The sequence below is a fragment of the Mytilus californianus genome, unplaced genomic scaffold, assembly GCF_021869535.1.
Source record: "Mytilus californianus isolate M0D057914Y unplaced genomic scaffold, xbMytCali1.0.p SCAF_3, whole genome shotgun sequence".
Lineage (NCBI taxonomy): Eukaryota > Metazoa > Mollusca > Bivalvia > Mytilida > Mytilidae > Mytilus > Mytilus californianus.
In genome coordinates this window covers 79,697,276-79,718,275 of record NW_026262679.1, presented here as the reverse complement: position 1 = coordinate 79,718,275, position 21,000 = coordinate 79,697,276, and the positions used below count along the sequence as shown (strand labels likewise).

Genomic DNA, 21,000 nt, shown 5'->3' with positions numbered 1-21,000 from the left:
ACAATTTGGAATTTAAAAATCTGTTTTATAACAGGATGCTATGTGAAATTCGAGTGTCAAAACTTGCTCTTATTTCTATTTATAAATTCGTTACAATCCAACAGTTTCCACCCAAGTATTGTTTTCAAGTCAGACAGAAGTGCACAGCTCATACTCCAACTCTTGTTGGGTCTAAATCACTATGAAAAATACAATATTCACCAGAGAAGCAATTTTAACACTTAAATTTACATTAATGAAGTCATAACAGATATCTTTAACATACAGTTTCAAATTGACTTCCCTGGAAACCAAATTCCATATGTAAACTAGTGTTCCTCAATGAAAAATGAAGAACCAAAACTTCCTTCATAAGTCTTAAACACCACAAATACAATGTTAACTGAACACCAATCAATATAATCTTACATATCCTCTTCTGTTTTAGAGGCCTTTCTAGTTATGTGTTTCTTTTTTGTTGACTTTTCTTCTAAAGATGGCAGTTGCTTGATATACCCACAGAACTGCTGAATGTTACTAAAAAAATAAACAAAGGGAATGCAATGAAATCTTTATATTCTTATTCACAAAAATTTCATACACAGTCAAATTTGATAAATGTATTTATATAAGCCTATGATATTATGAAGTATTTTCATAAAAAACATCAAAATACCAATCAAATACTGTTTGCTGGAAAACAATTAATTAGCATCAATTAGCAGTTAAGCAGCAATTACAATAATACAAAACAAGAATGTGTCCATAGTACACGGATGCCCCACTATTATTTTCTATGTTCAGTGGACCATGAAATTGGGGTCAAAACTCTAATTTGGCATTAAAATTAGAAAGATCATATCATAGGGAACATGTGTACTAAGTTTCAAGATGATAGGACTTCGACTTCATCAAAAACTACCTTGACCAAAAACTTTAACCTGAAGCGGGACAGATGGACGGACAGACTAACGGACGAACGAATGGACGCACAGACCAGAAAACATAATGCGGGCCATTATTGCCCCTACTACTATCGTAGGTGGGGCATCAAAACAACAATTCTTATATATAGTAATATAAATCCTATTTTTGCAGCAACAAAAAGTGTAGTTCAAAAATGTTATCTATCAGTAAGAAACAAAGGCAGTTGTTTACATCAATTTATAACACAACACATTAAATAGTGTTTTGTTTTGCTTTAGATAGACAATTTGAAAAACTCATGAATTTTTTGATATAATTTCTTCTTCAACATAGTTTTATTCTTGCTACATGGTTATATCAACTGAATTTGTAGCATCTTAAGCTTATATTTATTTCATGGTCCATCTCATATTGAACTTATTTTTCTGATTTTTTACTTTAAAAGTGAAGTTGTAATGAATCCATTGTAAGTATATCAACCATAACAAATAAAATATAATCTCTACCTAAGTGACTGTAATACTGCATTCATGAAACATGTGTTTCCAAGGTTACGTAGACCAGATGATCTGGGCCGAGATATTCTATCTTCCTGTAATTAGAAAACACAACTTTTAAATTACAGAATTGGAATTTTTTTAAATCAAAACAAGGCATAATTGTATTTTTGATAAAGCTGTTATCCTAATGCTAAAAACAAGGCATAATTGCATTTTTGATTAAAGCTGTTATGCTTATGCTAGCAAGTTAAAGGTTTGGTTAACTTGCTTGCTTTGTTTGTATAAATGTTTGCTCAAGCATTGTAACTAAGATTGACATCTGCTATTAATAGATAAGTGGGGTTTCAGCTTGTATACATTATACTTTTGTTATTGGAAGTTAAGCAATGTGTACAAGTTGAAGCCCCGCCTATCTATTGATTGCAGATGTCAATCTTAATTACAATGCTTGAGCAAACATTTATACAAACAAAGCAAGCAAGCCAACTTTACCTTTAACTTGCTAGCATTAGGATAACAGCTTTAAAAATAATTTTTTGTGAGTGTTGTAAATTTGTTTTACCTTTTTTAATCTTTTCCTTTTTGGATCATTCTCTTGTGTTTCTGTTGAATTTCTTCGCTTACTGTGTGGGACATTTTCTTGCGATTCTGTTGAATTTCTTCTACTTTTTGGTCGTAATGTTAACTGTGTGCGATTCTGTGAACTATTAAAAGATACATGAAAAAAATTACATGATTTAATGAAATACCTGTAACACATTATCATTACATATAACAAATGTAACTCATACAACTGAAATTATGTGCTGAACAGCAAGAAGCAAGAACTTTTTTCCAAGGAAATATTTATTTGCATCGAGTAACAAAATTTATAGTAGGTAACTTAAGTCATGAGAGTTATCCAGTTTCAGTCAACATTATGGGAAATTTTTTCACTATGCAAATTTGCTCTAGTCAGTTTTGGTTGACAAGCTAGGCACATTTCTGAAATACTGAAGCTTGAAAAAAAATTTTTAATCTCTGACCCAACCTTCAGATCATTATAAGCTTTTATGAATAATTTTTTTCCACTATTTGTTTTTGAAAACTGAGAATACCTAAAGCCCTTATTCCTTAAACATTGTTATGTACTATTCATTTTATCATTTTAGATTTTTTCAAATGCTTGATACATGGCCTTTGTCAAATTTACTAATCAATTGAAATTTGAGTATACATCAGGGAATAGTTTATGCAACATGCAAAGAAATAGAGAAGATGTATCATGTATACAATAATTTGTATGTATAAGGATGTTTTTAGGTAATTATGCTTAATCTAAATTTTTCAGCTATGATTGATTGATTGTTGGTGTTTTAACGCCACTTTTAAGCGCCATATTTGGGCTATTTCGTGGCGGACAGTTTTTATTGGTGGAGGAAGCCAGAGAGCCCGGAGAAAACCACCGACCTTCGAAAGGAAAACTGACAATCCTAGTCAATTAAGATTGGAGTCTAGTGCATATAGGTGGCAAATCTAAATTCATTAAAAGGACAATAAAAGGACACATCTTAAAATTTACCTCTGTAAATTAAGATGGAAGTGCAGAGAAATAATCTATATTTGTATAGATTTACATGAATGTGAAGATAAATGTATTTAACAGATCATATTCTTTTTGTTACTTACTTATTATTTTCGGAATTCTCATCACAATGTTCATGCTTTGGACATGTGTCAACTCTGAAAAAAAAACCACACTTAAATTACCAACCCAGTGAAAAAATATGTTTAAAGCAATATACATATATGTATGACCGTACTGTGACCTATAATGGTTTACTTTTATAAATTTTGACTTGGATGGAGAGTTGTCTCATTGGCACTCGTACCACATCTTCTTATATCTATGTATGTCTGACCTGTGATTCATAAATCTTATCACAATCTTTTAACAATTGTTGACCCCTACGACTCTTGAAAAAGCCTGCCTACTCCCTGCTTCCACAACTTTTGCGTAAATAACTCACAAATTCATATACCGTTCCCCCTTTGGCATAATTTCACTTAAAAGGACATGTAAACTATTAACGGATGATTGATATAAAAGTAGTCAAGTAATGTAATCATTATCTAGTCGTTATTTTTTCCATATATACATTTTAACATAGAACATGAGTTCTTTGGATCCTTCTAACCAACTGGTATAGCTGTACCTCATTAAAAGCTGAATCACATGTCTCCGTAACTTGTCTAGATGGCCCTGTTCTGTATCATTAATGACAAATTCGTCACAGGCATAACTGAAATTTAAAGTAACACATTATACATATAAATTGCTGACACAAAGATATGTCTAGCCTGTCGTCATAAAGTTAAGAAAAAGACAATCTGATGAACAGCAACATTGCTTATTAATTCAAAGTCACTGGAGCATGTTCAAGGGGGCAGGGCCTCAAAATAATCGTCAAACTGATATGTACTGATAGTAATGCGACTTCATACAAAATATCAATGATCTACCACAAGAAGATCCTACCAAACTAACTTGAGCAGAAAACTTTACATTGAAAATAGCTAATGAATTCAATGTCACTGGACCCTGTCCCTTGGACAGGGCCTCAAAATAGTCGTCAAATTGATATGATCTGATAGTAATGCAACTTCATATTAAATATCAATGATATATCACAAGTAGTTTTTATTTAACTAACTTAAGCAGAAAACTTGACAATTGTTGATGCTGTCGTCACTCAAGCTGTTGCCAGCAAAGCAATCACTACGAGTACGTATTGCTTTCCGTGACGAGACAATAAACTGCAGGGTTACAATTCAACTTTAACAAATACACCAACTAAATTTCAGTAAAACAGAACTAGAGGCTCTCAAGAGCCTGTGTCGCTCACCTGTATTTACTGATGCTTTGGAAATCATGTAAAATTAGGTTAAAATCATAATTAATAGTATTAGATATTAGATATTATAATGATATCTAAGATAATAACAAAAAATTGCAAAATTTTTGTAAAATTACTAACTCAGGGGCAGCAATCCAACAACGGGTTGTCGGATTCGTCTGAAAATTTCAGGGCAGATAAATCTAAATCTGATGAACATTTTTGCTACCGGTCAGATTTGCTCTAAATGCTTTAGTTTCAGAGATATAAACCAAAAACTGCATTTTACCCCTATGTTCTATTTGTAACCAAGTCGGCCATAATGGTTAGAAGGCTGGGTCATCGGAAATTTTTTTTAAACTAGATACCTTAATAATGATTATGGCCAAGTATGGTTAAATTTGTCTCAGTAGTTTCAGAGAAGAAGATTTTTATAAAAGATTACAAAAATTTACAAAAAATTGTTAAAAATTGACTATTAAGGGCAATAACTCCTAAAGGGGTCGACTGACAATTTTGGTCATGACAACTTATTTGTAGATCTTACTTTCGTTTATTGCTGTTTACAGTTTATCTCTATCTATAATAATATTCAAGATAATAACCAAAAACTGCAAAATTTCCTTAAAATTACCAATTCAAGGGGCAGCAACCCAACAACAAGTTGTCAGATTTGTCTGAATATTTCAGGGCAGATAGATCTTGACCTGATAATCAGTTTTACCCTATGTCAGATTTACTCTAAATGCTTTGGTTTCAGAGATATAAGCCAAAATCTACATTTTACCCCTATGTTCTATTTTTAGCCATGGTGGCGATCTTTGTTGGTTGGCGGGGTCATCGGACACATTTTTTAAACTAGATACCCTATTGATGATTATGGCCAAGTTTGGTCAAATTTGGCACAGTGGTTTCAGAGGAGAAGATTTTTGTAAAAAGCTAATGACGACGACGGACGCCAAGTGATGAGAAAAGCTCACTTGGCCCTTCGGGCCAGGTGAGCTTAAAATGTACCAGTAACAAAGTTTCATAACAAATAAGAAAAACAACAAAATAAACCTTTTATTACATGATGAAACTAGAGGCTCTAAAGAGCCTGTGTCGCTCACCTTGGTCTATGTGCATATTAAACAAAGGACACAGATGTATTCATGACAAAATTGTGTTTTGGTGATGGTGATGTGTTTGTAGATCTTACTTTACTGAACATTCTTGCTGCTTACAATTATCTCTACCTATAATGAACTTGGCCCAGTAGTTACAGTGGAAAATATTTTGTAATAAAATGCTTCGCTGGGCGCAGCTTGATACGACCGCAGAGGTCGAACCCTGAACAGTTGGGGCAAGTATGGACACAACATTCAAGCTTGATACAGCTCTGAATTTGGATTGTGATTAAATATTTGACACAGCATAGGTTTCTGACACAGAAAGAATGTGGTCTAAGAACTTCAATTTTTTTAATTTATCTATTATGGTCCAATGTCCAAAATCAAAATACATGGTTAGATTCAGTATATCAAAGAACCCCATATATTCAATTTTTGTTGAAATCAAACAAAGTTTAATTTTGGACCCCAACTTGGACAAACTTGAAAACTGGTCCCATAATCAAAAATCTAAACACATGTTTAGATTCAGCATATCAAAGTACCCCAAGAATTCAATTTTTGTTAAAATCAAACTAAGTTTAATTTTGGACTCTTTGGACCTTAATGTAGACCAATTTAAAAAACGGGACCCAAAATTAAAAATCTAAAAACACGGTTAGATTTGGCATATCAAAGAACCCCAATAATTCAATTTTTGATGAAATCAAACAAAGTTTAATTTTGGACCCTTTTGACCTTAATATGAACCAATTTGATAGCAGGCCCACAAAATAAAAATATAAATACATGGTAAGATTCAGCATATCAAAGAACCCCATATATTCAATTTTTGTTGAAATCAAACAAAGTTTAATTTTGGACCCCAATTTGGACCAACTTGAAAACTGGACCAAAAATCTAAAATCTAAATACATGTTTAGATTCAGCATATCAAAGAACCCCATATATTCAATTTTTGTTGAAATCAAACAAAGTTTAATTTTGGACCCCAACTTGGACCAACTTGAAAACTGGTCCCATAATCAAAAATCTAAACACATGTTTAGATTCAGCATATCAAAGAACCCCAAAAATTCAATTTTTGTTAAAATCAAACTAAGTTTAATTTTGGACCCTTTGGACCTTAATGTAGACCAATTAAAAAAACGGGACCCAAAATTAAAAATCTAAATACACGGTTAGATTTGCCATATCAAAGAACCCCAATAATTAAATTTTTGATGAAATCAAACAAAGTTTAATTTTGGACCCTTTTGACCTCAATATGAACCAATTTGATAGCGGGCCCACAAATAAAAAATCTAAATACATGGTAAGATTCAGCATATCAAAGAACCCCATATATTCAATTTTTGTTGAAATCAAACAAAGTTTAATTTTGGACCCCAATTTGGACCAACTTGAAAACTGGGCCAAAAATCTAAAATCTAAATACATGTTTAGATTCAGCATATCAAAGAACCCCATATATTCAATTTTTGTTGAAATCAAACAAAGTTTAATTTTGGACCCCAACTTGGACCAACTTGAAAACTGGGCCCATAATCAAAAATCTAAACACATGTTTAGATTCAGCATATCAAAGAACCCCAAGAATTCAATTTTTGTTAAAATCAAACTAAGTTTAATTTTGGACCCTTTGGACCTTAATGTAGACCAATTTAAAAACGGGACCCAAAATTAAAAATCTAAATACACGGTTAGATTTGGCATATCAAAGAACCCGAATAATTCAATTTTTGATGAAATCAAACAAAGTTTAATTTTGGACCCTTTTGACCTCAATATGAACCAATTTGATAGCGGGTCCACAAATAAAAAATCTAAATACATGGTTAGATTCAGCATATCAAAGAACCCCAAGAATTCAATTTTTGATGAAATCAAACAAAGTTTAATTTTGGACCCTTTTGACCTCAATGTGGACAAAGTTGATAACGGGGCCCAAAAATCAAAAATCTAAATACATGGTTAGATTCAGCATATCAAAGAACCCCATATATTCAATTTTTGTTGAAATCAAACAAAGTTTAATTTTGGACCCCGATTTGGACCAACTTGAAAACTGGGCCCATAATCAAAAATCGAAATACATGTTTAGATTCAGCATATCAAAGTACCCTAAAAATTCAATTTTTGTTAAAATCAAACTAAGTTTAATTTTGGACCCTTTTGACCTTAATGTAGACCAATTTGAAAACGGAACCAAAAATTAAGAATCTAAATACACGGTTAGATTCGGCATATCAAAGAACCCCAATAATTCAATTTTTGATGAAATCAAACAAAGTTAAATTTTGGACCCTTTGGACCTCAATGTGGACCAATTTAAAAACGGGGCCCAAAATCCAAAAACTTAATACACGGTTAGATTCAGCATATTAAAGAACCCCAAGAATTCAAGAATAAAACCCCATTGAAATTGATCAAGAAATAAGCAATTTATACGAAGTATCTTCTTTTGCACAATACTGTGCAATTGAATATTTCTTGCTATTGTGCAATACTGTACAATTGACAATTTCTTGCTATTGCGCAATATTGTGCTATTGGATATTTCTTGCTATTGCGCAATACTGTGCAATTGAAGATTTCCTGCTATTGCGCAATACTGTGCAATTGAAGATTTCTTGCTATTGTGCAATACTGTGCAATTGAAAATTTCTTGCTATTGCACAATACTTATTATATAATAATTTACACATCCTGTTTGGTGTGTATCTCCTACCATATCATTATTATTTGCTTTTAAATATTAATCAGAAATAACCAACTTAAAATGGAAAATTTTAAAAGAAAAAAAAAAGGAAAAAAAGAAAAAAAAAAATCCCCCCCCCAAAATTTTTTGAACCCCCTTATGATTCATCACCCCCAAACTCAATCCCAGCCTTCCCTTTGTGGTATGGTACCTTGCAGTACAATTTCAGAGAGATCCATACACTTGAACACAAGTTATTGTCTGGAAACTAGAAAAATGCTTATTTTTGGCCCCTTTTTGGCCCCCAATTCCTAAACGTTTCGGGCAATTACCCCCAAACTCAATTCCAGCTTTCCCTTTGTGATATGGAACCTTGTAGTACAATTTCAGAAATATCCAAACACTTACACACAAGTTATTGTCATGAAACTAGAAAAATGCTTGTTTTTTGCCCCTTTTTTGGCCCCTAATTCCTAAAATTTTGAGGCAATTACCCCCAAAATCAATAACAGCCTTCCCTTTGTGATATGGAACCTTGTGGTACAATGTCAGAGAGATCCATACACTTACACACAAGTTATTGTCTGGAAGTTACAAAAATGCTTATTTTTGGCCCCTTTTTGGCCCCTAATTCCTTAACTGTTGGTACCATAACCCCCAAAATCAATCCCCACCTTCCTTTCGTGGTATTGAACCTTATGGTAAAATTTCATGGAGATCCATTCACTTAAACTAAAGTTAGAGTGCGAAAACCAATGTGTCTTCGGACGACGCCGGACGACGCCAGACGACGACGACGACGACGCCAACGTCATACCAATATACGACCAAAAAATTTTCAATTTTTGCGGTCGTATAAAAACGGGACCCAAATTAAAAATCTAAAAACACGGTTAGATTTGGCATATCAAAGAACCCCAATAATTCAATTTTCGATGAAATCAAACAAAGTTTAATTTTGGACCCTCTTGACCTCAATATGAACCAATTTGATAGCGGGGCCTACAAATTAAAAATCTAAATACATGGTTAGATTCAGCATATCAAAGAACCTCATATATTCAATTTTTGTTGAAATCAAACAAAGTTTAATTTTGGACCCCAATTTGGACCAACTTGAAAACTGGGCCCATAATCAAAAATCTAAATACATGTTTAGATTCAGCATATCAAAGAACCCCATATATTCAATTTTTGTTGAAATCAAACAAAGTTTAAATACTGGACCCTATCTTGGACCAACTTGAAAACTGGGCCCATAATCAAAAATCTAAACACATGTTTAGATTCAGCAAATCAAAGAACCCCAAGAATTTAATTTTTGTCAAAATCAAACTAAGTTTAATTTTGGACCCTTTGGACCTCAATGTAGACCAATTTAAAAAACAGAACCCAAAATTAAAAACCTAAATACACGGTTAGATTTGGAATATCAAAGAACCCCAATAATTCAATTTTAGATGAAATCAAACAAAGTTTAATTTTGGACCCTTTTGACCTCAATATGAACCAATTAGATAACGGGGTCCACAAATAAAAAATCTAAATACATGGTTAGATTCAGCATATCAAAGAACCCCATATATTCAATTTTTGTTGAAATCAAACAAAGTTTAATTTTGGACCCCAATTTGGACCAACTTGAAAACTGGGCCAAAAATCAAAAATCTAAATACATGTTTAGATTCAGCATATCAAAGAACCTCATACATTCAATTTTTGCTAAAATCAAACAAAGTTTAATTTTGGACCCTTTGGACATTAATGTAGACCAATTTGAAAACTGGACCCAAAATTAAAAATCTAAATACACTGTTAGATTCGGCATAACAAATAAATAAATGTGATCAAAGATTTTACAAATCTAATGCGCCATACTGTGCAATTAAAGATTACTTCTTGAAATTTTTCAATATTTGAAATTTGAAATAAAAATAATATTTGAAGAATAATTCTTTTTAATTTTTTAAATCTGAAATGAGAAAAAATTGGCCCCCACAATTTCTTTTTATCCCCCCCCCCCCCCTTTTTCCCCCAAAAAAATTCTTTCCCTCAAGATATGGTCATAATCTCAATTCAAATTTCCAATGGAGTTGGCAACCATAATTACCCATTTAAATTTACCATAGTGCTAACTTAATCTATTTTATAATAGAATTAATAAAAATATAGTGTCAAATCTTTCATATGGATTTTTTGGTAAAAAAAAAAGATGAAAACATTTGCAGATATTTTTACTGGTCTTCCTTTATAAATATGCATTTCTTTAAACATAATTTAAAAGCAGTGTAAGGGAAGTAACCAAAACATTGTATTTGGATTACCTCCCTTACACTGTTTTAGATTATCTTTATTGTTCATTATCCATTACTTTATACATAATTTAAAAGCAGTGTAAGGGAGATAATTTCAATGATGTATTTGATTTATCTCCCTTACACTGCTTTAAATTATGTTTTGTACTAAAGTATTTGTCCATTAACCAGGACAACCTTGTTTTCCCCCTTTTTTGCCCCTAATTCCTAAACGGTTTGAGCCATAACCCCCAAAGCAAATCCTAACCATCCCTTTGTGGTATGGAAATTTGTAGTATAATTTCAGAGAGATCCATACACCGTTCCACAGTTATTGTCTGGAAACTAGAAAATGCTCATTTTTGGCCCCTTTTTGGCCCCTAATTCCTTAACTGTTGGTACCATAACCCCCAAAATCAATCCCAACCTTCCTTTTGTGGTATTTAACCTTATGGTCAAATTTCAAAAAGATCCATTCACTTAAACTAAAGTTAGAGTGCGAAAACCAATATGTATTCGGACGACGACGCCGGACGACGACGACGACGACAACGACGACGACGACGCCAACGTCATACCAATATACGACCACAAAATTTTTTTGCGGTCGTATAAAAATTTACAAAATTTATGAATATTGTAAAAAATTGACTATAAAGGGCAATAACTCCTTAAGGGGTCAATTGACAATTTTGGTCATGTTGACTTATTTGTAGATCTTACTTTGCTGTACATTATTGCTGTTTACAGTTTATCTCTATCTATAATAATATTCAAGATAATAACCAAAAGCTGCAAAATTTCTTAAAATTACCAATTCAGGGGCAGCAACCCAACAACTTGTTGCCTGATTGGTCTGAAAATTTCAGGGCAGATAGATCTTAACCTAATGAACAATTTTATCCTTGAAAGATTTGCTCTAAATGCTTTGGTTTCAGAGATATGAGCCAAAAACTGCATTTTACCCTATGTACTATTTTTCAGCCATGTCGGCCATCTTGGTTCGCGGCGGGGTCATCGGACACATTTTTTAAACTAGATACCCTAATGATGATTGTGGACTAGTTTGGTTAAATTTGTTTTAGTAGTTTCAGAGGAGAAGATTTTTGTAAAAGATTACAAAAATTTACGAAAAATGGTTAAAAATTGACTATAAAGGGCAATAACTCCTTTAGGGGTCAACTGACCATTTTGGTCAAGTAAACTTATTTGTAGATCTTACTTTGCTGAACATTATTGCTGTTTACAGTTTATCTCTATCTATAATAATATTCAAGATAATAACCAAAAACGGCAAAATTCCTTAAAATTACCAATTCAGGGGCAGCAACCCAACAACGGGTTGTCAGATTCATCTGAAAATTTCGAAGCAGATAGATCTTGACCTGATAAACAATTTTACCCTCTGTCAGATTTGCTTTAAATGCTTTGGTTTCAGAGATATAAGCCAAAATCTACATTTTATCCCTATGTTCTATTTTTAGCCATGGCGGCCATCTTGGTTGATTGGCCGGGTCACCGGACACATTTTTTAAACTAGATACCCCAATGATGATTGTGGCCAAGTTTGGTCAAATTTGGCCTAGTAGTTTCAAAGGAGAAGATTTTTGTAAAAGTTTACGGACGCAGGACGCTGGACGACGGACGCCAAGTGATGAGAAAAGCTCACTTGGCCCTTTGGGCCAGGTGAGCTAAAAAACTATGTATAGCATACAGTTTTAACAGTCTGGAAAGAGCAGGAAATTTTACTGACAATTTTTTTATGTCCATTGTATTTGTTCAATTACACTTATGGACAAAGAAAGATAACTCTTAATTTCAAATATTACTTTAACAATGAAATTATTGATATTTTTAGAACAGATACTAGAATAGATAAATGCACTGTGCACAATTTATGTAATTTTCTTGACAAGTGTGGTTATACATATACTCTCATTTTGCAACTTGAATATCTGAGTATATATTTCATTGCTAAATTTCTTGTAATGTTTATGGATAGAATGTTGTGCTCAATGCACTGGTTTTTTTTATCTTTTATCTCAAAAGTAGTGATTAAGTCAAGCTATTAACATATTGGTTTTTATTGCATTCTTACCCCAGTAAATTAGCATATTTTTACTGTTGAAAACTACATTTCAGGTTCATTATTTAGAATCACTCATGATTTTTTATGTATTAACTTGAAATATTTTAACATCATTTTAAAATTGATTTACAGCAAGAGATGTTTTCATAACTATATATGATAGTTTTAGGAATGTTTTTGTTTTAGTAATTTTGAACATGTTGTGTGTTACAAGTAAGATGAAATACTTACCAGAATACAGCAAAGGATTCACAGTCCATACACACTGAATGGTTGGGATTTTCTTCATTGTGTAACTTTCCATGACCATTAACGTATCTACATGTAAATATATTAATTGAAATGTAATCTTAATATCAAAATCTAATGTCTGTGGTGTACCTTTAAAATCTTAGGACAGAGGGACACTTTTGCATATGGTTATCATATTCATAACAGATTTTTTCAAATTAAATGACAACTATATATGAAAAGGAAAGACCTCATCATCTCTATTCACTGTTCAAGCAAACTTTGTTTTTGTACAGTTCCACAACCAATACTGAGAGGTATTTCGAATTTTCTACGGAAAGTACAATGTACTTGTCAATCTAATTTGCACAGTTTCTTTAATTATATATAAATTTGGTATGAAACTTGTAGGATCATACTTCATTTCGAAAGTTTGCTCACAACTGTTGTAAAGGGAAATATAACTTATATATTTTCAATTGTACTGTTTTGTACACAATATTAGAACGAAAAAAAAAAATCATCTCTATATAAAAGTTTGATGAGCAATTCAAATTTTGCAAAAAAAAAAAAAACCTGAACTTAAAATTGTTAAGTAGAACTGCATAGACTACTCACCGTCCACAGTGTATTTTCCCACAGTTTGTGCAAATCCATGGATTCTTTTCTGTGTTACATACTGCAGTGGGAAAAAAATAATAATTTTCAGTTCAGTTATCAAACATGAAATACAATAAAATTTTGAACATTTTCAAATAGGGAAAATAACAAGGCTTCATTCAATGACATGAATTGATGTCCATACATGTGCATCCACTTCATTTGAACTCTGGTGGATAGTTCACAGGCCTCGACAATAACGCTTGTCCGATTGTCCGGTACCAGAGGAAAAAAAGGTCGGACAAGTAAAAGCTATAATATCAAGCTTGTCCGACGGGACAAGTAAAATTATTCTGCAGAAAATAAATTTAATCCAACTTTGATGAACAAAGTAATAATAAACAAAAAACAAGAAAAGAAGATAACAATATACGACCACAAAAATTTTTTTGCGGTCGTATAAAAACAAGTATTAATTTGACATGTTTACTTGCAAACCGATAATTTTAAACTGGTTCTTTGTCAGGTACTTTTTAATATGTAAAAGGCATACTATTCTCGAAACCAGTTTTACTGATCCGAATCAGCGATGCAGAAAAGGTAACTTTACAAGACAATTCTTCACCAGCTGGGAAAGATTCCATTCCATTCAGCTCCTAAGTTTAATAGACAGTTTGGCACCGTAGGAGACATATTTAATAGATATGATTAATAGACAGTTTGGCAACGCAGGAGACAATTGGGACCAAGACAAATCAGTACCTGGTTTCCCACCTTATTCTGTTGCTTTATAATAAATACCATACCGGTAATTTTTTTAACAAAAATATTTTTTAAATAAAAATGAGGAAATTATTTACGATAAAATTCACAAAATCATATTTGATCATATGTAGAAAGAAACAATACTTGCAAAACGGTGACCTATTGTTGTTAATTTCTGTGTCATTTGGTCTCTTGCAGAGAGTTGTCTCATTGGCAATCATACATCATCTTCTTTTTTTTATTGATTGCATTTGAATAATCTTTTTTCAACTTAAACAACCAGGATACAAATCCAATGAGTGTACATTGACAGGCCTATCAGATGGTGCCTCATGTGCAGAGTCTGATGAGACTTTGGCATTGATGAAAACTAGAACCTAAGCCCTGTGACATGACTAGATTCAGTTGTTCTTGACTCATATTTTTGAAAAGTATTTCAAAAGATATAAATCAAATTCTGTTCTATTGTTTTAATTCATTTTGTTCCTTGAATCAACTTATAAGGCAAAGAAGGTTATTATTAAGATTTGTTTTGGACAAGTTACAATTTCATTCGGATAAGTAAGTTTTGGGTTGTACTTGTCCTACTGGACAAGTTGAAAAAAAAGTTATTGTAGAGGCCTGTTTCATTATTAGTTGTCTCGTTGGCAATCATACAGGATTCATATTTTTATATCTACAATGTACACAAGTCACAATACAATCCAAAAGTTTTCCATATATGATTATCTCCCTTCATTTCCACATGTGTACATGTATACATGTACAAATGTACATTTTGTTGGTACCCTGCCCCCTGCTCTTTAAAGCCTTTTTTCATAAATTATTGAAATATATGTAAAATAATGTTATCTTCATTTTCTAAACTATAAATTTATATAACATTAATTGTAATGAGTTGAATGTTTGAACTACATGTAAATGACTACAATAAAAAAATCTTTTACAAAATTAACGAGGTGTGCTTAAATCTAATTTAAGGTATAGATTTCATGTTCTTTGTCCCTCTCTGGATTTTCCAGTTGACTGATACATTGGTGCATATGTCTGTGTTTACATTGCCAGACATTATTACAAAGTAACTGTCAGTGATGGGGAACATTTCAAAGATGATAATGGTAACACATTTAAATTTTTCAGATGTTGCACTGGTAAACATAGATCAAGTGTGTCTTGCAAGTTAATCATGGTGGTTATTTTTCCTAATATGTTGATTAATATACTTTCCTTCAGCAGACTTTACTGATTATATCATAGACTAATTCATATTGGTCCACTTGACTTTGTCAAAGAGAAATTGAAACAGGTTTATTCTGATTTTCCAACCTACTACTATTTATTTCAATTTGCAATTTCAACATAAAACCAGTGGTGGATTTTTTTAAGGGCCATAAAGGACATATGCCCCCCTTTCATCTAAAAAAAATAATCTTTCTTTTGGCATTAAATCCCCCCCCCCCCACAAAAAGAAAAATGTTTACCATCATTTGTGACAAATAACCCCCTTCCACAATTATGTAGTTCAAATCCTGCATGACATGCAACAATCTGGAAAGATTTTAAAGCAAAAAAAATAGAGTTTCAAAAGCCGGGAATTTTTTCATGTCTATATATGTATAAAAATAAAATAGAAGATGTGGTATGATTGCCAATGAGACAACTCTCCACAAGAGACCAAATGACACAGAAATTAACCACGAAAGGTCACCGTACTTCCTTCAACAATGAAGTCCATACCGCACAGTCAGCTATAAAAGACCCCGAAATGACAATGTAAAACAATTCAGTACTTGTTACATTTGTATGCCACAACCATGAAATTTCGAGTTATATTCAATGTATTATTATCTTAACATTTTCACCGATAGCACATGCAGTCTTGTATTTTATACAGAAATAAAGTATAATATTGGAGTGTCTAGCAAATGTTGTCAGCCTATCAAAATAACGGATTCTAACGAAACATACATGTAATGTAATTATCAAGAGATTATTTCGTGTTTGTGTTAGAATGGCCTTGTTGTGCCTTTTGCTCTTTGAAATGGCCCCTTATCTTTTGAATGGCCATTGTTTTGATTGCTCACAACTATGTATAGTAACGCTATAAATAAATTCTTTGTTGCATAGCTATGCAAAAAGATGTCGGGTTAAACCAACATTTCAATACCAATGCCTCGACTTTTAAATTCTGAGTAACAAACGATTTAGACTGATTCTGACATTTGGCCATTCAACGACGGCGCGTGACCTAATTTTTCAAGCACATGGTTCTCGACGTTTTCTTAAATTGGAACGGTTCTGGTACAAATAAAATAATGTATTGCTATGAAATGTGATTAGGAAAAGTTGGTATCTTTCTGGGATATGACAAATATCTCACCTGCACAAACAAAATTTGTTTTTGTGTCTGCAATTGTAGGTGGCGCTAATATTTGCACGGCTTCTTCGAGGTGCGGACACTCCATAAAATGCAAAATGTAGATATTTTGATGACACAGTGCTTGAACAAATAGGAAATGCAGTCCTGTATGAAATTCTTTGTACCACTGTAACGGAACTTAGCTTAAAATAATCAACAGCGATTCTTCAGACTGCGTGTCGTGCATATTCCAGTTATATAAATTCATCCGCCTTTCATTATGATTAGGATATTTATGATTGAGCAAATATCGAGCATGTCAATGAAATACATCAATGAATGAACTATAATTATTTATGAAATCATCTTCATTCCGTGTGACAATCAATGTTGATGTTTTTCAATATAAAGTTGTTGGTAACTATATTTTTTGAACGTAGTTATTTGGCCAGATCATGTGATCACTTTTACGCAAGTCTATTAAAGTGTGATTATCCCCCTTTGAACAGGAATACTGATTCAATTTAGGCCATTTAAATGATAAAAAATAGACATGTAGAAAATGTTAGATGACCTATGAATATTGCAAAAGAACCTTCAAAATACAACAAAAAAAGATCTTCCCAAGTCCAAAATGCTTCACATAGATATATCATTCTAAATTAGTTATAATTACAAAATGTGAAAGGGGTGCCCGGGGGCTGTAACAAGATAATTTAAAGGGTGACAAACTTACAAAGTTTATACATATGGATATTTGTATTACTTTCATTTTCTAGAATCTTTGATGGTGCATGTACAAATATTCCTGTGAAGTTGCAGTTAATCTGACCATTCCTTTATACATCACTGATTTGTTCTGGTTCATTGTTCATTTAACATGTACATTGTGACAACCATATGACTTATCCTCAGAATAACTGACATTTCGAGGCAGAATTACTGGGGCTGGGGGGCTCGGGTTTCCTTAATGAGCTACATACAATGCGCGCGTAGCTACGTTTACATCAAAACGCCCGGGCGTACACATAAATTTTGAAGAAAAAAAATATTTGAACCCAAATAAATTATAAGAACTTATTAAAAGCACACGAGCCTTGTATTTAAAAAAAAAACAATAGAACGACAACATTAAAATGGAGACTTGCTTTTTGACTATCTCTATATAAAGAGTGCATTTCTTTCTAACCAAAATTTTGTAAACGTTGTGTGGCGTTTGTTATCGTTTGCTAAACGCTACAAAAGAAGAAACAAATGCATCGTTTAATCCGTGTTTTTTTACCCTGTTTTGAACTTTCAATAATGCATGCACGTGTTGTTGGTAAACAGATGTATCCCCATAAGTGAAATCAAATTCGAACCATTCTAAAATATTACAAGAAAGGTAAAATATAGGGGATACTTGATGAGGATAGGCCTAGGTCTACATGACCATAACCGAAACACCTCTTTGTAATACTGGTAATAAAAACACATACCAGATATGAATTTCTATTCTTAAAATACACACATAAGTCTCATACTACAAGCATGCAAGTATGAATTATGAAAAATGTATTCCACAAGACATAAAAATATGTATCATTCACAGAGTTATACCAGCTCTAAATTACTCTAAATATATGCACATAGAAAATGGATGAATTACGAAGGATTATAATAAGATATACTGGATTGGTCCTGGACCCGATTTATTTTTAATATATTAAAGGTTGAAGTTAGAAACAATTGTAGCGTTTGTACTAACAAACGACAAACGACAAACTGCAGACGCATTTTTAGCGAGTGCATAGTTTGTCAAAGTTTATGTAAACTTTGCAAACGTATGTTTGAAACAAATGATCAAAACATGTGCGCGCTTAGTCGTTTGCATCGTTTGTGCTAGAAAGAAATGCACTCAAAGTTTTGATTTTTTGTCGATTGATTGATTACCCTGGCCACATCTCCTTTTAAACCAATCTAATTAAAATATATATCTCTGATTTCGTTATACTCATAAGATATGAGCATGCGAGTAAATATAGATATAAATTTTAGATTGCTTCTAAACATATTTTTAAGCAACTGTTTTGGGCAATTTTTCTCTTAAATAATTACCATTATATTCCAGATCAATACAATGAATAAATTTAACTGTAAAAAACAAATTAGACTCTAAAAGAGACGCGAAAGGGATATTCAAACTCATCAGTTGAAAACAAACTGACAATACCATGGCAAAAAACGAAAAACTACGAAAAGGCAAACAACAATCCCTTATTTCCATTCTCAATTTTAACAGTATACAAAACACAACATTGAAACATAAGACTTGACAACACGGACCCCACCAAAACCTGGGGGTGATCTCAGGTGCTTCGGAAGGGTAAGCAAATTCTACTCCACGTGTGCAAACCCAGTGATTTATTCTAATTCGGTAGGTAACATTAGAGGAAAAGAGGACGGGATTGTGGTTATATCAACAATTGGAACATATCCGTCGTCATTAACCTACTCGTTATGTCGAAGCATATTGGACACTTGGAACTCTTGGTTCAATAGCTTCCTTGTAAGCATCCACTATCTATCAAGGAAAAAGTTAAATCACAAAATTACTGAACTCCGAGGAAAATTCAAAACGGAAAGTCCCTAATCAAATGGCAAAATCAAAAGCACAAACACATCAAACGAATGGACAACAACTGTCATATTCCTGACTTGGTACAGGCATTTTCTTATGTAGAAAATGGTTGATTAAACCTGGTTTTATAGCGCTAAACCTCTCACTTGTACGACAGTCGCATCAAATTCCATTATATTGACAACGATGCGTGAACAAAATGTCACAAATAGGGGTACAACAACAACACAAACCCCACCAAAAACTGGGGTTGATTTCAGGTGCTCCAGAAGGTCCTGCTCCACACGTGGCACCCGTCGTGTTCATGTTATTAAAAAGCGGGTAAATAGTCTAATTCGGTAGGTCACATTCGTGAAAAGGGAACGGGATTGTAGTTACGACATAAGGAACATATCCGATATCATCTGTATAACGGATATTCCATAACGGTCAACTAACTCGTGATTGCGTTCGTAAAATTTACGAAGTGATGATTTCAACTTCACCACTTGAAATGATGATAGGAAATGCAAGCTCTGGAATATCTTATCAACTGGCATGTATATACTCCATATGCAGGTGCTGCTGGAATGTTGCTACAAAGAAAAGAAAAGTTTACAATTGGAGGCTGAAATCATCTCCTTTGTCGTAAAGTTTTGTTATTAACCGACCAAGTATGTTGCTATTGATGAGTTTTTAATGACAGATATTGGTATCTTTTTCTCAATAACGCGTGAACATCCTTGGGGTTTCGCCCGCAACCAGGAGGTCTTCTGTTCTGGACCTCAAACCCCTCGATGAGGTTCGGGCGTACACTTAAAAATGGCCTAGCTACGCCACCGATTCCAAAGTTTGTTGTGGTTGTGTTTTTTTCTAGAAGATAGTATTTTTATCTATTAGATAAAAAACACAATAGATAAAAACACAAACTATTTTCTCGATAATATACAGGAACAGGAGATAATTATATATAAGGATTTCATTTTTCCGGCTTTATTAAGTACTGCTTTTCAAGACGAAACAATTTTATTTTTGCGCTTTCCTCCTGGAAAGTGTTTTTTTCCTCAATTAAGAAACTAAGAATTAAATAATTTATTAAAAAAAAAAGAAAATGCATTCACCAAACAATAAGTGAATGGTCTGTGCCTAAATCTCTTTTGCTAGCTAGGAGATTCCAGCCAACAATATCATAGTGGGGCTTTGGTTTATTGTTTCCGATGTTGATTATGTGGGGTGTCATGTTTTTGGACTTTGTCTTAAAAAGGGGGGTCGTTATATGTGTTTTTTTTTTAATTGAAGGGGGTTACCAACACAATTGACTTGTATCAAAATTTAACCGACCTCCTCAGCTATGAATATTAACTGTTCCCTTTCGAAACACTATTTCCTTTGATACTTGTTGTCAATAACGATGTTCTGTCTATAAATTAAGCGTACAGAAAAAGAACACCTGCTTATAATTTGCTTGGCAACAACAATCTTTATTATCATAAACCATGAGTTACAACGGTAATAGAGATATACGTCTGCTCTATGGTCGGGTTGTTGTCTCTTTGACACATTCCTCATTTCCATTCTCAATTTTATACATATAGCGATGAAAACAAACTTATTTATAATAACATCATACACACAAACATACACACAAGCATACACCAATTATCAGTAAATACCCACATACACATATCTCATTATGTACAATATATACTAAATGGGGGTTATGTTATTGCCTAGAGAACAAATGTTTTATTTATTTTACGATTATTTAAATTTTTTAAATCTACACAGTTTTTCTGATTTAAACTTGTTTGTAAAGCTCATTATTTCTTTGAATTTCAAAATATTTGGTCTTTGCCACACATTTTCATCTATTAGGTTTTCCTGTTAATTTCAAATTTTTTACATTCTAGAATATAATGATATTCATCACCAATACAATTATTATTACATTTCAAACACATTCTATTTTCT

The 21,000-nt window shown here is 32.7% G+C and overlaps 1 protein-coding gene across 1 annotated transcript in view; it reads right to left on the bottom strand.

The window, feature by feature from the left end:
* LOC127735159 (ubiquitin carboxyl-terminal hydrolase 3-like) overlaps positions 1-16,715 on the bottom strand; it is a 31,954-nt gene extending 15,239 nt beyond the window's left edge. Inside the window, exons 1-8 of the mRNA XM_052245261.1 lie at positions 16,452-16,715; positions 13,325-13,385; positions 12,707-12,793; positions 3,602-3,688; positions 3,075-3,128; positions 1,969-2,110; positions 1,413-1,498; positions 409-516 (exon numbers count right to left, since the gene is read on the bottom strand). Coding sequence (XP_052101221.1) covers positions 409-516; positions 1,413-1,498; positions 1,969-2,110; positions 3,075-3,128; positions 3,602-3,688; positions 12,707-12,793; positions 13,325-13,385; positions 16,452-16,536 — 710 coding nt within the window. The 5' untranslated portion in view covers positions 16,537-16,715. The remainder of the gene's footprint in view (positions 1-408; positions 517-1,412; positions 1,499-1,968; positions 2,111-3,074; positions 3,129-3,601; positions 3,689-12,706; positions 12,794-13,324; positions 13,386-16,451) is intronic.
* Positions 16,716-21,000: the final 4,285 nt, after the last annotated feature.